This window comes from Sapajus apella, unplaced genomic scaffold (assembly GCF_009761245.1).
Source record: "Sapajus apella isolate SASKATOON/1434 unplaced genomic scaffold, GSC_monkey_1.0 scaffold249, whole genome shotgun sequence".
NCBI lineage: Eukaryota > Metazoa > Chordata > Mammalia > Primates > Cebidae > Sapajus > Sapajus apella.
In genome coordinates, this window is record NW_022437189.1 from 315,108 (window position 1) to 332,819 (window position 17,712).

Here is a 17,712-nt window from a genome sequence, read left to right on the forward strand (position 1 = left end):
CAAAAAAGTTGTGAAATGAGGGAGACCTTATTTCCCCATGACAGGCCTAAGCCCCTGATCCAGTCATGACACAAGAATCTACCTTGGGATTTATTTTTATTTATTTTTTGAGATGGCAGTCTGCCGTCACCAGGCTGGAGTGCAGTGGCTCCATCTTGGCTCACTGCAACCTCCATCTCCTGGGTTCAAGCAATTCTCCTACCTCAGCCTCCTGAATGGCTGGGACCACAGGCTTGTGCCACCACAACTAGCTAATTTTCTTGTATGCTTAGTAGAGATGGGTTTCACCATGTTGGGCAGGCTGGTCTTAAACCCCTGACCTCAAGTGATCCACCAGCCACGGCCTCTCAAAGTGCTGGGATTACAGGTGTGAGCCACTGCACCTGGCCTCTACCTTGGGATTCAAATGACAGGAGACCAATAAGTGATTTTTCCCTCAAACCAGTTAAATGGAATCCTGTCACTTGCTAACAGAAGCCTATCTAACTCACATGCGAAGATGACAGCTTAGAGAAGGTCACCACTGAACTGACTTGGCAGACCCCTATGGATGAGGGGGTGTTGGCTGCCCCACAGTTCCACAGCAGGGAGCAATCCTGTCTGCCCCCAGCCTCATTCCCATCCCAGCTCCCACCAAAAAGACATAGGCAGCCAAAGGCAGCGTGGGCGGTCGTTGGTATACATCATACATTTATTAGTGAATATCCCTCTGAAATCAGCAACAATATTAAAAAAAATAATGATTGCACTACTTGGTCAAGCAGAACTAGCAACTTTCATTTTAAAAAAAGTACAAATCTGTTAAAAATTTCAATCAGTATACACATATATATAATACAACATACTAGTTATGTTAAATGCTACAAACCAATGTGAATCCCATGGAATGGAAAAAACCACACATTTAAGCTTTAAGAACCATTATTTTCTCTATATATTAGCATTTTCTCAAATACATACATGGGAAAAATGAGGTAACTGTAAAATGTGCAAGGAACAGGGCCCCCAAAATTACATATATTTCTATATATATATGTAATTTTATATATATAAAACCTTTCTAACACAGAACACAGGCGCTGGGCCCAGCCGGGGCTGGGGGAAGGTGCCCACTGTCATGCCTAGGCCGGAAGTTGGTAAATAAGAGTAAACAATGGCAAGCCCCCACCACAGGAAATCATTGGTAACTACAGCAAGGTCAGCAAATCACAAACATCCTAAGTAATTGTTGTAGAAATCTGGTTTTTTAATGATGATTTTTGAAATGCTGTTTCCCCCTAATAGCTGCTTGTTGGAATCATTGCTGCAGCCGACACACGATCTGTGAGCCTGTTTCCGCCTGCCCCAGGAACCACAAGGGGTCTGAAAACCTTTTGTTGGGGTCGGAAAGGGAGGGGATTGGAGAGGGTGGTTCTGTGTAAAACATGTGGGTTTTCAACACTGCTATAAATATAGAAACGTCACCTGGAGTTATATACAGTAAGACTTTGGGTTCTCCATGGGGGTGGGACCAGGCTGACGGGCCCCACGGCAGGCTGGGGCGGGAGGTGGGGGCCAGGGCCGCTGCAGGGAGAACGAGGGTGGTTGGAGCATCCCTGAGGCAGCAGGCGCCAGGGGCTGCCTGCTAGGATGTGCCGGCCCCACACGCGGTTCGTTCAGGGCAGCAACCCCAGCTGGGTGTAGGACAGGAAAGGACTAGGACCAGGGAAAGAGGGTGGGAAGCTCAGCCAGACCCTACAGGGGCCTCCTCCAGAGCTTGGAGGGCAGGGATCAGGCTGGGAGGCCCCAAGAGATGGGGGTCCATGACCTTCCTGGTCCCGATCCTCCTGGGACTTCCTTGGAGGAGACTTGCCCAGGCAGGTAGGAAACGGGCCCTGGCTGGAGGGAGAAATGCCCTGAAAAGTGTCCGGTCCCAGTGGGCTCAAGGGACGTGTGCAGTACAGTGCATGGCAGTTATCAGCTGAGCACAGACCCCCAACTCTCTGCCCCACGACCGCCAGCGCCCAGCCCCACCCAGCCTGGCGCACGCATGCATGTGGGCTGCGCAGTGTGCCCGTGCTCGGCCCCCTGGGCACTCGGTCCCAGTTGGTCCCTATACCCGCCCCCATTAAACCAAAAGAAAAAAAAAATGTCTTAAATATCCACATCCCCAAATCCTACACGCGATTTTGGGCCAAATGAATAAACAAAAACTGCTGCTCCTCACGTTCATGCAAAACGACAGAGGGAGAGGAGATCGGCACAGGTCTGACCGCATCCCTGGGAGGGGCACCCACCGGGAACACAGGGCTCCCTCTCCCCGCACGGCACAGGCCCTTCAGGCTACGTGTGCCCCAGCTCAGGGCTAGGCTGGGACACCCTCCAGCCTGAGAATGGGGCTGGAATGTTGTGCCTGGGTTGAGGGTCCCCTAGGGAGCCAGACTCAGCCCTCACAGCAGCCAACCCAGAGCCGGAAGCCTGAGTTCACTGTTTGGGTCAAGGAGAGAGCATTCAGCCCTGGGGCTCAGGAAATGGCCTTGTGACACCGTCTGTCTACAAGACTGGCAGTGCCACCTGGGCAGAGGGCACATCATTTCAGAGCATGAGACCAGCTGACCCAAGATGGTACCCTGTCTGCCTACCCTGGGGCCAAGGATCGCCACCAGCCCCACTGGGCGGAGCAGACCTCTGGCTCTCAGTGCCAGCAGGAATAGGGGAACCCCAGGGCGCACAGGAGGGAGACCAGATTATGGACACTCAGGCAGCTCCGTGGTGGGCGGACGGGCAGGCAGAACGGGGAGGGAGTCTTTGGAGCTTGGCAAATGCAGGGGCTTATTGCAGGAGCTCCTCACCGGGCAGACCCTGGCACCAGCTCTGGAGATGCAGGCAGGAGTGACAGGGCAGGCCTGGGCCACTCCCTCTCCATCCTCCCTGTGCCCCCCACCCGAGTTTCCAGAGCTTCAGGCAGGGTTCTCCCGGGCAGCTGTGAGGCCTCACTCAGCCTCTCTGGGCATCTCGGAGGCGTCGGCCCGGCAGATGGGACACGTCCGGTTGGCCTGCGGGAACCGCAGGCATTGATGTCAGGCATTGCTCTCACCCACCCCAACCCACCACATCTGTGTAGCCACCTGGGAGGACTTGGTCCCCTGGAGCCAGAACTTCCAAGATGATGACAAGGACCAGGAGGGAAACACCCCAGGCGTGCCCATCGTCCCCCTGTCACCGCACGAGGAATACCCAAGAGCCAGCCTGGGCCGTGTTACCTTCAACCACTTGTCAACACACTTGGTGTGGAACTCATGGTTGCAGGGGAGGACTCGGAGAAGCTGCCGCACCTCGAAGTCACTGAAGCAGACCACACACCTGTGAGGGGTCATGGAGCGTCACCTCCACACTGAGGTCCACGAGAAGGCTCAGTGAAGCGTGACTCCCCTGAGAGGGGCGTCTTGTGGCAGCCAGCTATGTTCAGAGGGGCAGGACGTGGGGCAGGGTACTCACAGCGTCTGCTCTGACTGATGGCTGTCTGGGTTAAAGCGGTATGATGGGAGCTGCTCTATGTCTGCTTTGGTGAGGCCGCGGGGCTTGGCATCTCCCAGCCGCTCGGCCAGGTTCAGGAGGGCCTGCATGTGGGCAGGAGACAGGGTCAGCGCCGCCCAGGGCTGCAGGTCTCCCAACCCTACCTCCCAGCACAGGACTCCACGAGACCTCATAGTTCTCCATCTCCACATCATCCACGTCCAGATCCAGGCTGATGGTGGGCCCCACTGCTGTTGGTGACATTGGCAGCATCGAGCTAGAGAGAGACAAGGATAGGGCCAAGGGTCAAGGTCAAGAGTCAGGAGTGGGTTGCACAGAGCCACTCTCCTGACTTCCTCTTTGCAAACAGAGCTCAGAACTCCACGTGGCTCATACTGGGAGATCCTGGTGTTTGGCCTAGGGTGTTGTAGTTGTGCAGAGAGCCCAGCTGGCCCTGGCGTGACTGTCAGGCTTCGGGGGATGCCAGATGGCTTTGGAGGCCCTGGGGCCCCTGGAGATGTGTTTGGGTCTAACCACTGGAGGTTCCAGGAGAAGAGGGCATAAGGAACCTGGGGCGGATATGTGGATACTTACAGGAAGTAGGGCAGGAAGCTGGGGTAGTAGGGTGGTGGGGGTGGTGGCGGGGGCAGTGGCTGCTGCAGGCGATATCTCTGGGTGCTCAGTCTCCGCGGCATCATGTGAGAATACGGCTGTGAGAGGGGCAAGGTGCAGGTCAGCCCAGGAAACCTGCCTCCCACCCGCCCTGGAGCCCGGGTACAGGTCAGCCTGGCAGGCCTGCCTCCCAGCAGCCCTGGAGCCCAGGTGGGGGTCAGGGTGGCACTCACCACACCAAAGGACAGCTCCTGGTGCAGTGGATCGTGGGGCAGGTAGTGCAGGGGCACTGACGGAGACAGGGCTGGGCCAGGGGCAGAGGTGGAGTAGGTGAAGCTACCCAGGGAGTGCTGGTCCCCACGCAGGTCCACATCGTTGTCGAGCCGCTGCAGGGGCTGAAAGAGGTGGGGCTGGGTCAGCAAGTCAGTGAGACAAGGCTGTCCCTGCCGCCTTCCCCCATGCTATCCCCCTCCAGCACCAGACCCATACCCAGACTCACCATCCTCGGATGCTGGGTCTGCAGAGACACAAACTGCCCCAGGGGTGCCATGTGGGTGGGCTGGGGGGGTGGGGCCGGTGGTGGGGGGTGCAGGATGTAGTGGTCACTGGAGATGAGGTGGGGGTAGGCCTGATAGGGCACAGGCAGCTGCTGCATGGTGCACGCCTGGATAAGCTGCCGAGAGAGGGGGTGGGGGCTGAGAACGTTCTGGGCTCTGGGCCAGGCCTATACCATGCCACCCAGCAAAAGGCCCCCACTGGGCACATACCCAGCAGCTCCAGGGTCTGCACAAGAAACCCTGCGGAAGGCCTATCCCTGTCCTAGGCCACCCAGGCAGGACACTCCACTCTTAAGGCCCACAGCCTCAACTCCTGGGCCTCTGCCAAGCTGTAAGGCAGGTACAGGGGTGCTGGAAGGTCTCTGAACCTTGAAACGCTCTATTACCGAATGTGAACACACATGTACGCTTTCCTGGGGAGGCCAGGAAGGCGCTCCGACAGCCTAGATGGCTGGATAGCTCGGCCCAGTTCAGGGCTGCCCTAGGCCAGCTGAGCCGCTGGCCTGTGCCTAGGGCTTGCAGCTGGTGGAGTAGGAGCTGGAAACACTCACTCACCGGGGGCGGGAGGCAGCAGAGGGGGTAGTGCTGCCCGCTGAACATCACGGAGCATGCTGGGAGCTGCTGGGCACTGCAGCCAGGGATGTGTTGGCCTGTAGGCAAGGGGAAGCCTTGGGTTGTCACTGTGGTGACTGTGTAAGACAGAGGGACGGGTCCCTGGTGCACCTGTGGGTGGAGAGAACGCCAGGAAAGTGTGAGAAGGAAGCTGGGCAAGAGCGCTACTCTCAGGAGAAACCGTCCTGCCAGGTCCAGCTGCTGGCTCCCTTCCCTTCTCCAATGGGACCTTCCTCAGCGCAGAGCAGACTGTGCCCCTACCCCCGGGTCCCCAGGGCCGAGAAGGCCCTGTGGGAATCTAGCTCTGCCAGTCATCCAGTGCGCCCTCTCCCTGGGCCTCAGTTTACCTACCTGTAAAATGGGGCTAATAATGCCTCCCTGGAATGTGAAATGAAGCAAGCAAGGTGAAATCAAGGCCCTGCTGCCTCTGTTTCTCAGACTGGCTCGAAGGGCTAGGGGCACACGAGGTGGGGTTCTGCCTACCTGCTCGTGGAGATCAACCATGAACGGGCTCTGCTGGGTGGCTGGGTGCAGCATTCGGGGGCTCCCGCCGGCAGGAGCCGAGGCTCGGCGCTCCTCTACAGGGAGGTGTGGAGGTTGGGACGGTGGCTGCTGGGGAGGTAAGCGCTCATCCCGGGCAGGCGGGCTGGTCAGGGGGCCCTCGAAGCCGGGGCTGCACCACAGAGAGGAAGCCCCGACAGGACTCAGGGGGACCACTCATGCACAGAACAGGGAGAGAAGCCAGGGTGACTCCCCCCACAGGGAGGGAAGACAGCTCAGGGCCCTGCGCCTCGTCCCTCAAGGCCCTCGTGCCCCAGCACCAGGACTGGGAGGCTCCTTCCTACCTTCCCCAGAGCTGGCCTGGGGTGCTGCTGGGTCCCGCAGAGAATCGCCGCTGACCCACGGGGGCAGAGGGTGGCCACCTAGTCACTGCCAGAGCCCATGGTCGCATCAGGGGGGCAGGGGGCTGGAGGGGCTGGGCCGGGACTCAAAACCCTAGGAGGCAGGAGACAAGGAAACTGAGGCACCTGGCCAACATGGTGAAACTCCATCTCTACTAAAAACACAAAAACCAGTCAGGCGTGGTGGTAGACACCCGTAATCCCAGCTAGTTGGGAGGCTGAGGCAGGGGAATCACTTGAACCCGGGAGGCGGGGGTTGCAGTGGGCTGAGATCACGCCACTGCACTCCAGCCTGGCAACAGAGGAAGGCTCTGTCTCAAAAAAAAAAAAAAAAAAAAAAAAGAGAAAAAGAAACTGCGGCCCCGAGGAGTCCAGGTGCTTGTGCCATGGGGGTCAGAACCAAACCTCTGCAGTGTGACCTGAGACCAGTGGTGTTCAGCCATGCCCCTCCTCTGAGCCCTGGGGTCCAGTGCTGACATACCAGGACAGCTCAGCCTGCTGGCGTCCAGGCCTCACCTTCCTGCTGTGTGAAATGGGACCCAGGTCCCCTCAGTTGCTGAGCTCAGGGAGCTAGCCAGCGTGCTTCCAGGCTCCTGGTAGGCTCCCGCTGGGCCGGGTCCCAGGGCACCCTGTCCTGGAAAGGGGCGTCGGGTGGGACCTTCTTCTGCCTTACACCAGGGGCTACAATTTGGCCTCCAGGTGGCAGCTGGGGGTTCCTATGGAGGCTCCAGCATCCTCTCTTCTCTCTGGCTGGCTACAGCAGGGATTCCAAACAGGCCTGGGACCCAGTTCTCCTCTTACCAGCACCAGGGAAGAGGTTCTATCCTGCCCCTGCCCTCAGGGGCTTCTAGTCCAAAGCAACACACTATTCTTTCTTCCCTTAACCTGCTCCCACTGTCCCTGTCCAAATGTGACTTCATCTACCTTTCAAGGAAAGTATAGCTGGCCCACTTTACAGAGGAGGAAAGAGAGGCTCAGCAAGCAGAAACTTGCCCAAGGCCCCAAGGCAAGTGTCAAAACTGGGAGATGGGCCAGAGACAAGCCTCTCCCTGTCCTCTGCTGCTGATGGAGAGGACGGGCCCCAGGCTTCATGGGAGGCGATGAAGGAAGCTGGCCTGGGGAGACCGCGGAGTCTGGCATACAGCCAGGTCCTTACTCTGGGGGCCCCAACCCAGCCGTCAAAGTGGGATGTGGGGCCTGCTGAGAAAAAAGGAAGCAAGAACCCGAGAGAGGAAGTTAAATAGGAATAGGTTGGGGCAGGGTCTCCTGCCTCCGTTCAGAGCCAAGGGTCCAGGTAGGGAATGTCGAGGGACCTGGCTCAGCCTCAGGGTTCCACTCAACTCCGAGCTGGGACGACACCCTGGCAGGAAAAGCTCTAGAACCTGTCAGGCCCCGCAGAGCTGAAGGGTGCATCCAACATGACCAGCTCTTTGTTGTTCCTGCCACAAGAAGGCCCCTTCCACCCCTTCCCAATCTAAAACGCCTATGCAGCCTCGATACTCAGCTTTCAATGTCGCCCCCCTGCTGACACAGCCAGGGAGCCAGTGTACTGTCAGCTCAACACCTAGTTCCTTCCTGCCAACAGCGGCAAGAACCATTTCCTCTGTGCTGCACTTCACAAGCTTGGGCCCCACTTCTCAAAAGAAGCCTGCATGGGTGATGGGGCCCGGCCAGCAGAGAGTGTGAGCAGGGCCAGGGACCACCCGTGTCCAGCTCAGGGAAGGCCTAATGTGATACACGTGCATGGAACAGAGCCAATCACACAGGTCCAAGGCCACGCAGTCTGGCAGCCATAACTTTAATGCCAACGATTAAAAATTGGGAGATCACAAAAAACCTGGCATCTCACGGCAAATCCAGTCCCACGTGTTTCTGCCTGGCCCCTCACTGGGAGCAACAGCTTTCTCTCCAGGTCACCCAGGACCATCCTCTGCCTGCCCGCCATAGGAGACTGGGTTTGTGACCCCTGGCACGGGCCAAGTGCACATCCTGACATGCATGTCTACACATAGAGCCTCTCTAATTCCTGCTAACAAACCAGTCAAGCAAACAACGGCCAAGGGAAGCTCAGGAAATCCCCAAGTGACTGAAACAGCAGATGCCCGGCCCCTCCCAGGCCTCCTGGACCAGACTCTTTGGAGGGTTGGGGAACAAGGGCACCTAGATTTTTAACAAATTCCCCAGAAGTTGCCATAGCATAACTAGGTTTGGGAATCTCTGTCCTAGCTAACCTCAGAGAGTCTGGGAGCTCACAGTTCTGCTGGTGAGGAACAGTCACTGTAATAACCATGCTGTTTCCCCCACGCCAACTTGGTGAGTCCTCCCAGCAACCCCGGGAGGTCAGGACACCAAGGCTCACAGAGGTGAGGTCCAAGGCCAGTCAGCTGGAATTGTGGGTGCACAGGGGACCTAAAAGCACTCATGATTAGCCACCAAGCCAGCAGCCTTGACTGCTCCTCTTGTGCCAGGATGTCTTGCTGATGGCTGAGCAGTGCCAGGCCCAAAGCACTCCTGCAGAGGCCCAAGCCTGTGGGTGTCTGCTCTGTGGCCAGCCCCCTACCAAGGCACCCACTCCTCAGGGCAGGGAAGGGGTAAGGAGCTGTGAAAGCAAACCAGAGACAGAAGGGCCTCCAGCTGTGGGTGACAGCATCAGCTCTCACAGACTCACACCTGACACTGATTTCTAGCTAGATTCTTGGCTACAGGCAGTGGGCAAGGGCTTCCCCTCCTAAGCCTCGGTGTCTTCATCTGTAAAATGGGAACAACTCAATAACTACCTCCCAGTTTACCACCAAGGACTGCTCCAAGGCAATAGCAGAAGCAACCTGTGAAGTCTTACTTAGCTTGGATGTAAATGACGATTACTAGAGAATACGACCTCCGTTCCCAACCTCAAGCAGAGCCTGAAGGGTGCCACTTCCAGGCAGCAGGCAGATATGCTACTCTAGGGGAATGCCTCAGCTGGGAAGAGTGGCTCCTGGTTCTTTAAGCCCTGCCAGGAACAGGGGTGGCATAGAAAGGTTACACCCACTTCACAGCTGAGAAAACTGAGGCCGAGAAAAAGGAAGTAACTTGCTCTAGGCCACAAAGCCAGAGAGAACAATATTGGTCCTGGTTGGGCCCCTAGGCCCAAACTCCTCCATAACTGCTTGTGGCATCAGTAGTTGGAGGAAATCACCTAATCGCGAGTCTCTAAGCCATTCAGAAGGCTGGGAGAGCACTCTCTTTCAGGCACCCATCATTGGCTTTGTGGTGCAGAGAAGCAAGCACGGCCCAGAGTTGGAGCTAGCAACTTGCTCAAGGTCAAACAGCAAGGGTGGCCAGACGGCCTCTCCGAACAACTGCTCAGTCTACATCTCTGTGCTGTGCTGTCACCAAGGTCTGTGTGAACCCGTCTTGAGAGTCCCGTTGCTGAGCCCTATCGGGCCAGGGGCATGCAATGCATTTTGCAGTTAACACTCTCCCCACCACCCACCCACGAGAGGCAGCCAACACCTGAGGTCCAGTGCCCCAAGCACCTACCCTGACCTTGGTCTAAGGGCCCCAGGGATCTGTTAGCAGGAAGAGGCACTCCCTTTTGCAGATGAAAACAAAGTAAGACCTTGGGGGCACGAATAGACTCAAGCAGGAAGAGAAGCCCCCCTTCTTACTTCCCCGCCCCGCACCCCAAACAACCAGGCTCTGGTGCCTGGGGGCCACTGAGAGCCGGACCACCAGACTAAGAGAGAAGACTCCCTGGGTGACCTTGGGCAAGGAAATCCCTTTGCTTCTGAGAGCCTCAGTTGGCACAGCTGTAAAATGGGGGTGGAAACCTTTCCTTCCCAGAGCGCCCAAATAAAACCAGCAGAGTCAAGAGGAAACCAGGTTGTCACATTAGTGGGGGAGGAAAACAGTGTCTCTGGGGAAGAGGGGGGCTCCCCAACGCGGGCCAAGGGCTCTGGGAACCTTACCCAGCCAGCCCTCCCAGGGATGGTACTGGGGGCCGAGGCGCGGACACCTGCCCCGAGAGGGGCCTCTCTCGTCCACCTCCCACTCTTTTGTGCCGCTCTCGGAGGGACACCGGGGGCGGGAGGCAAGACTGCAGCGCCTGGGCCGGAGCGCTGTGACTTTAAGAGCCGAGGATCCCGGACCATGTGCTCGGCGTGAGACAAAAGCAACAACAAAGGAAGTGGCGGCCGCAGGGGGAGGGGGGCGGCTCCTTCCTCTCCAACCGCAGCGCTCACCCTCTGGAGAGAGGAGACCCGGCCCGGCCGCTGGGGGCCCTGGGGGTGGGGGTGGGGGGGGGTCCCTGATCCCTGAGATCTCGCTGACCGCCCGTGATTAACCCCTGCGGAGCCAGCTAGATAACTGCCCCCATTCCCAGGGGAGGAGAACCGGAGGTCCAGGGGTGAGGGAATAGGGAGTTGGGGTCCCTGGCCCCGACTCACCTTTGGCCGCCCGGCCACACGTTGACTCCTTTGTTCCCGATCTATGACGGCCAAACTGGGCAGGGGGCGGGCGGGGGGGGGCTGCCTGGACCCTTTAAGAGCTCCCGCCCTGCGGAACAATGTGCTGCCCTCCCCACCCCCGGGTCCGGGGGTAGCCCCCTTCTTCCGGGGCCTCTCTTTGTTGTCCGCCCGACGGCGTCTGCCTTGCGAGGCCCACCCGCGGTCAGCCTCTCTCGGACCAGGCCCTTAGGGAGCGGGAGGCGGCGCAGGACGCAGCTGGGTCTGCGCGGCTGCCGGCGGCTGGCCCTTTAAGAACTGTCCGCGGCGGCAGCGGAATGTAACAAACCCCACATTTGATTCACAACATTCGAAGCGGCGGGGTCGCGCGCCGGGCGGGAGGGGGCTCGCGGGGGCGCGCCGGGAGGCTCCTGCAAACAGTAGCCTGCTGCAAGCCCGCGGTGGCCCCGCCCCCCACCGGGAGCTCCGCCCCGAGAGTCAATCACTCGCGGCGACCAGGCACGTGACTAGTGGACCGCCATCTTGAAAGTTTTTTTTAACCTCCTCCTCGCCCCCACCTTCGCACTTAAAGTGACCGCAGCCGTAGTCAAAAGCAAGGGGCGGGGCCACATGGCCTGATATAAAGATGGAGAGACCCCAGGGTGGGCAAAGCCGATCGGCTGCAAGTCGAACTTGCTATGCAAACTCGCGAACTTGTCGCGCCTCTGAGGCTGTTTCCCTGCCGAAGAAATGGGTCCCGCCAGAAGAACCGGCAGTACGGACTTACTGTGTCATGGTCCCCTCCTCGGAGACAGGGTGCTGCCTGGGATTCTGAAGTGCAATGGTTCTGACCTCTGACGGGACGAAAGCAGCCTCAAGCCGGCCCAAGTGGTTAGGCTGGATTTAACAGCCCTGGGCCGGCCACCTTTCCGGAGATGACGTCACCCCCAAGAGCTGCAGCACCGCGATGACATCATGGCCCTGCCGCCCCACATCTCCTTGTTTATACTACGCGGCGTCTTTAAAAAGCTGGAACGGCCCAGGTTGCGCGATAAACCAATGGCGGGCCACCCATGCAAACGAGCTAACGTCTGCGGGGCAGGGAGATTGGCCCTGCTCGGGATGACGTCACAGAGATATTTAACCGCCCCGCCCTCAGCGTGGCGGCGTAGGAAGAGGGGCGGGGAACGGATTGGAGTTTACGACAAAACTGCTGGCGCCGGGCGCTCTAGCTGTTAGGCTGGGCTTGAGAATTTGGTGTCCCCGCGGAGACCTCCCTGCCCAGGGAAACTGGGAACTAAGCCCAGTGAAGCCTCTACACTTGAGTTTTCTACTCCTCTCAGCAGCTATGAGACAGAGAGATTACTATAGCCAGTTCATTTTACAGATGGGGAAAGTGAGGGCCTTCCCTCACTCGAGATCACACAGCTAGAAGTGTGGCGGAGCAGGAATTTGAACCCAACCCAAAGCTGAGCCTCGTTCTCCTTTGCCTCGATGCCCACCCACCCGGGCAAACTTTATACAAAGTGGGATATTACCTCCATCACAATTATATAAGCAAAAAATCAGTAATTCCTTAAATATCCGAGAACAGGTCGAACAAATTATATTGGGTGCATGCATATAATCAATAACGACTCTTGGGCAGTTACCACAAAGAGGCAGCTGGGGTCACATGGGACTACCTCCAAGACAGCCGTAAACAAGGCGCCAATGCAAAGTGTTAACATCTGTTAACCTGTGTGGTGGGCCATGGGGCAGGGGGATGGGGGGCTCATTTTCTATGCTGTTTTGGTGTATTTCAGAATCCCAAATTTTAAATTAAAATTGAAACCAAGATGCTGAACAGGAGTAACAGTATGTATCAGGTTTTTTTAATTGGACATAAACCATATCTGCATATAATATTTCTAGAAGGGTATACAGGAAACTGATTAACAATTGTTGTCCTTAGGGAGAACTGGAAGGGAGGAGTGGGTCAGGAGGATAGATTATTGTATATGATATTGTAAATTTGCTCTTTTTAAAAAACTGTGCTTTATAACCTACTGAAATTTTTAAAGAAAATTATTATAAAGACTATGTCTTAAGTCTTTTAAGCCAGAAAAATTTTTCTTCCCTTAAAATCAGAAATCCCCTTTAAGCTTGGGTAACAGACATGTTTATGGCAATGTTTGTACCAGCAACAATCAGTATCACTGTGCAACACAACGACTGAAGGCAGAACCGAGCCGGCTGTTTGCAGATCTCTAAGCAACACAAGACCAAGTTCATGATGCAGTGCTATTGATGTTACCCGGAATGCCAAACTCTATCCATCACAGTTAAAACTTACGTGTGCATGAGAATAAGTGTGGATATACCAGGTTATGTCTTTAACTAGTTCCTTATCATCAACTGTTCTTTCACCTCCAGTGTCTCCTTCAACCTTTTGTTTTCCCTACCACACAAAAGCAATTTGAAAACCCTTCCCAAGGCCGGGTAAGGTGGCTCAAGCCTGTAATCCCAGCACTTTGGGAGGCCAACGTGGATGGATCACGAGGTCAGGAGTTCCAGACCAGGCTGACCAACATGGTGAAACTCCATCCCTACTAAAAATACAAAAATTAGCCAGGTGCACGCCTGTAATCCCAGCTACTCAGGAGGCTGAGGCAGGAGAATCACTTGAACCCAGGAGGTGGAGGTTGCAGCAAGCCAAGAACAGGCCATTGCACTCCAGCCTGGGCAACAGAGCGAGACTTTATCTTAAAAAAAAAAAAAAAAAAAAAAACCTCCACACACACACATTCAAAGGTACCTACATATTTGTTGGATTACTGCCTGCCTGCCCTTATGGATAGGGCCTACAGTGGCTCCCTACTGCCAGCTGCATGGAAACCTGATGTTGGGGCTGCACTTAACAAGCTCTTCCTGCCCAAACTTTTCAGGCTCGCCTTTCCCCAGTCCCTCCTCTCACACAATGCTGGTGCTTCCTCTGGCCTCTCCCTGCCACCTTCCTGCCTTTGCTCAGGCTACACCGCCTGCCTGGAATGCCGTTTTCCTTTCTGCCAATCTGTTCTGCTTTTCTGCCATTTGAGGCTCTGTTCCTATCTTACCTCTTAGAGGAAGCTGTTTGTGACGTCTCCAGCTGTGCTGAAACCCCCATTTTTGAACGCAGAGCTAGATGTACCCCAGCCTTCACCTCGTGCCATTTAATTTGCACATAGCCCTGTCGCAATTGCTGTGTATCTCACTTATTCCCCTCCTGGCTGAAGGGGCTTGGCGTTTTTAAGTGCACAGGTGTCCAGCCTTCACTGGCACATAGGGGCACCTCAGCCTCATTTTACAGATGAGGATTTGAGGCTTAAAGAGGTGAAGTGACTTGCTGCACAGTGAGACCACCTTTACCATCCCCACCTTAGGAAAGTGACTCTCCAGCCACAATCTAATCCTGTACTTTTAAGCCACCAAGCCTCTGACTGGCATTCTTTCTGTTTAATATGTCCTCAATATCCCCTACTCACCTGGGCAAAATCCTGCTTACGCTTTGTGGCTAGCTCAAAAGCCACCCCCTTGGAGCCTTCCCTGCCCTGCCGGCTTGCTCTGGCTTCCTCAGTCCAGTAGGATTATCATCACGTTGCATCATGAGAGCAGAAGGCCACCTCCATGTGACTGCTCCCCCTGCTCCCAACAGAGCCCACAACACCAAGTCCAGGGCCTGGCTCACACTGGGTGGTGGATGCCTAGGGATGGGGCTCTGGGTTTGCCCCTTGTCCTGCAGGACCAGGAAACCCCTGCCCTGTCCTGGCCCCAGGAAACCCTCAGTAAATCCTCAGTCTCTTGAGTTTCCCCCCAGCGCCAGAGGTCAATAACACATCTCCCCATAACCTAAAAAACCTACGTGGGTGGATGTGAAATCACCCGTGGGTGGATGTGAAATCACCCTGCTGTGGGGACGTGGCCTGCACACCTACTTTGCTTGCCGTGTTCTCCCCACACCCCAAGCCCTTGAAGGCAGGTGTTGTTTACTTTCATTTCATCAAGAGGAAAGTGGTTCAGAGCCATGGAGGGGCCACCCTTACCACAGAGCCCAGAAGTATGGCCCTGAGGGCCCCAGAAACCACAGATGGGAGTAGCCCACCTCTGCTCTGGCATCTGCTGTGAGTTCTATGGGGAAATGGGGGTCTTAGGGTCTTCCACAAGCTCTGGGCAAGTCCTATCCTGATCTTCTCCTCACCATGATCTAAGAGCTGGCTACCAGCGTTGGCCCCATTTTACAGATGAGGTGAGAGGTGACAGGACTCACCTGGTGTCATGCAGCCATCAAGGGGCAAACCTGGGATCTCATTCTAATCTCACATCAAGTGTTGTTTGTTTAGTATGAAATGCCCACAGGGGTCCCCATGGCTGCTGAAGAACCAAAAGCACATGTCCCCAGGGAGAGTCCACAGAGGCTCAGGGACTAGGGGATGGCTCCAGATCAGAGTGGATGGGAGCCAGAGAGGGGTTCCAATTTTGATCCTTCCAGCACAAAGCACTTGATGCTACTTTCTGGCTTCCTCCCCCAGGCCTCCTTTGCAGAGGGGAGGGGCTTGGGCAGGCTGAGGCAGGAAGAGGAGGGCGTGGCCCTGTTTCCTGCTGGGGCCCTGCCCAGCCCGGGTTCCCACCCCTTCCCCGGAGCCGGGATAACCGGCTGCCTCTCCCCCTCAGAGTCAGAAAGTACCTCACTTCTTTCTTCCAAGGCCCTCAAACCTCCCCACGAAGAGGCAGGGCCCAGGAACCTTCCCAGGATGGGGCTGGCGGGACACAGAGACTAGGGTACCAGCCAGGGACACAGCACAGTCTGGCAGAGCCAGCTCAGGGCTCACACTTTCCAGATACCAGAGCAACAGACCAGAGCCCAGAGCCTCACACACCAGGGAAGGAGCAGACAAGGCCCTGCTAAGTTCTCTCCACTCAGGGCCGGCCTCAACACCCCTGAGCCCCGAACTCTGGCTCCCTTAAGTGGCTGTTTGTGCAGATGGCGGCGAGGGCAGGGCATCTGCAGAGGCGCTCCCCGCCTGGGGCTCAGGCCTGCAGCATTCGGGATCCAGTTTTGAGACCTTGGATAAGTTATATGGCTTCTCTCCTCCTCAGTCTCTCGTCTGTAAAATCAGGTGAATGATAATAACTAGTGCAGAGGACGTTTCCTGAGCACCTGGGCTGTGCCCAGAGCAGGTGTTCATCTCCCATAGGCCACTGGGGGTAAAGAGCTACACTGAGGGGTGAGACAGAGCCCCTGAGGCCGGCCCGCCCTACCTCTGGCTAGCCTGTGACCTCGGGGAGGTCAGTAAGGTCTGCGAGGCTGTCTGTCCAGGTGTGAAGCGGGGTTATAGCATCTTCCTCTGTGGGTCAACAGTCGCTCTCAGTGTGTGCCGGTGGGCGGTACCTGCCGACTTTCAGAGTCTGGGTCCGCATTTGGAGGTGTGCGCTTTGTGGGTGTGGCGTGGGGGCGTTCCCCTTTCTGACTCCTCCTCCCCACCATGCACCTCTCATACTGGAACCCCTAGATTCTGCACACGGAGCAGGAAACGTCACCACATTGTTCAGAGATGAAAACCGAGGGCTGCAGGAGAGCGGTCCCTGGAAGACCCAGGAAGACAAGTCTACCCCCATTGTCCCTCCATCTTACTCTTTCTCTTCCCCTCACTTCCCAGCCCCCGGCACCAGCCAGACTCTAGCTTAGTGGCTTTCAAGGAACGGAGGCTGTGTGACCTTGGGCAAGACAAGGACCCTCTCCAGACCCTGCAGCGTTCCGACATCTAGAATGCAGTAAGGACGGCGCTGGGGTGCAGCGGTCTGTTCCCCGGACCTGCAGCCGCTCCAGGGCAGGGCTCAGGCCGCCCTGGCTCCCCACCAGCTGGCACAGGGGGCGTCGGGGAAATGTTTAGGACGGACATGGCGAGGCCAAAGCACTGCAGCGCGTCTCCGGCTCGCGGTCCCGGACCGCCTGGGTCCCAGCCGCAGCCTGGACCTGCCGGGGTGGCGGTCAGGACTTGCGCGGGGCGCAGGGCACGCGGGGGCTCTATGTTCCCCGGGGCTCCCCGAGCTGGGGAGTTTGGACCTAGCGGACCGGGAGAAGAGCGGCGCGGCTCCTGCTGCCGGGCCCTGGACCGCGAGTTCCCGCCGTGCCCTGGACCGCGAGTTCCCGCCGTGCGGGCGCCGGCAGAGGCCTGGCGGGAAGCCCCCGCGCGCGCTCCTCCGCCGGCCCGCGGCCGCCCCCTACCGCCGCGAGCTTGCCGGCCCCGCGCCCGGGGCGCTCGGCGCAGGGTCCGGGCCGGGCGTTACCTGGGGCCGCGGCGGGGCTCCACCCCCACCCGGCGGCCGGCGCGTCGCTCCCGCTGCAGGCCGGGCTCCCGGTGCGGCTGCGGCCCGCGCGCCGCCTGCCGCGGCCCCTCTCCAGCCCACTGCAGGGGAACCGTCCGCGGACCTCACCACCCCGGCGCGCGGGGCCAACGCCGGCTGCGCAGCTTCCAGGACCCCCGCCCCGGCCCCGCGCGAATGGAGCTGCCTGGGCCGCACCACGCGTGCGGGAGCGCGGGTGGCGCGGGCGGGGCGGAGCCTCTTTCGGCCGCGCCCGCCCGGCGTCAGGCGGCCAGGGGTGCGTAAGGGCGCGGCGCCTGGAGCTTGGCGGCCTCCGTGACCTTGGAGGAGTGACTCCGTTGCCTTGTCTGTGAAACAGGAGAAACAATACAACCCCGTGGTCGTTCAGAGAATCTTCGCCTTCCGGAGAGTGTGTCCCCTCCCCTAGCCCTGGTGGGCGCGGAGGTAGATAATAGAGAGCTGCTCTGGGTCAGCAGATCTTGGTTCCCTACTTTGGACCATTCTCTGACCCTCAGTTTTCAAGTCTGCGGAATGGATGCCTTCTTCAGGTGGAGGATGGGAGACTCCAGTGACAAAAGACAAGGCGGCCGGCCGAGACTTCGGGAGAGATTACGCTCCCGGCAACCCACGTGTCCCATCGCTGGAGCCATCCTGGACCAGGGTGCGGCCGGCAGCTGCTCGGGCCGCGGGTCCCAGCCTTGGAGGGGAGCCCCACCGCCCCCCCTTCCTGGGCGCATTAGGGTAGCGAGGACTGCACCCCGCGGTGGC

The 17,712-nt window shown here is 57.7% G+C and overlaps 1 protein-coding gene across 8 annotated transcripts; it reads right to left on the reverse strand.

Annotated features, from left to right (window-relative positions):
* Window positions 1–672: 672 nt before the first annotated feature.
* Window positions 673–17,041, reverse strand: RNF44 (ring finger protein 44). Of its 8 annotated transcripts, XM_032271796.1 has the most exons (11): window positions 10,606–11,076; window positions 6,122–6,272; window positions 5,760–5,949; window positions 5,220–5,387; window positions 4,607–4,780; window positions 4,341–4,502; window positions 4,090–4,205; window positions 3,685–3,772; window positions 3,478–3,599; window positions 3,243–3,342; window positions 673–3,035 (listed from the first exon to the last, which is right to left on the reverse strand). In XM_032271796.1, exons 2-11 carry the CDS (start codon window positions 6,226–6,228, stop codon window positions 2,973–2,975), a joined length of 1,290 nt encoding a protein of 429 aa, XP_032127687.1. In that variant the 5' UTR covers window positions 6,229–6,272; window positions 10,606–11,076; the 3' UTR covers window positions 673–2,972. The 8 variants fall into 8 exon arrangements, with proteins under 8 accessions (XP_032127687.1, XP_032127684.1, XP_032127683.1 ...); XM_032271793.1 differs by lacking the exons at window positions 673–3,035; window positions 10,606–11,076 and adding an exon at window positions 16,909–17,041 and having other exon boundaries at window positions 3,046–3,342; XM_032271792.1 differs by lacking the exons at window positions 673–3,035; window positions 10,606–11,076 and adding an exon at window positions 11,390–13,184 and having other exon boundaries at window positions 3,046–3,342.
* Window positions 17,042–17,712: the final 671 nt, after the last annotated feature.

Bases quoted from the DNA above. Each gene is read 5' to 3' on its own strand.
- RNF44 (XM_032271793.1), bottom strand. From the start codon at position 6,228: ATGCGACCATGGGCTCTGGCAGTGACTAGGTGGCCACCCTCTGCCCCC. The intron at 4,503-4,606 runs GTGAGTCTGGGT...CACCTCTTTCAG, and splicing joins AGACCCAGCATCCGAGGATG to CCCCTGCAGCGGCTCGACAA. The intron at 3,600-3,684 runs GTCTCGTGGAGT...GCCCACATGCAG, and splicing joins TGGAGATGGAGAACTATGAG to GCCCTCCTGAACCTGGCCGA.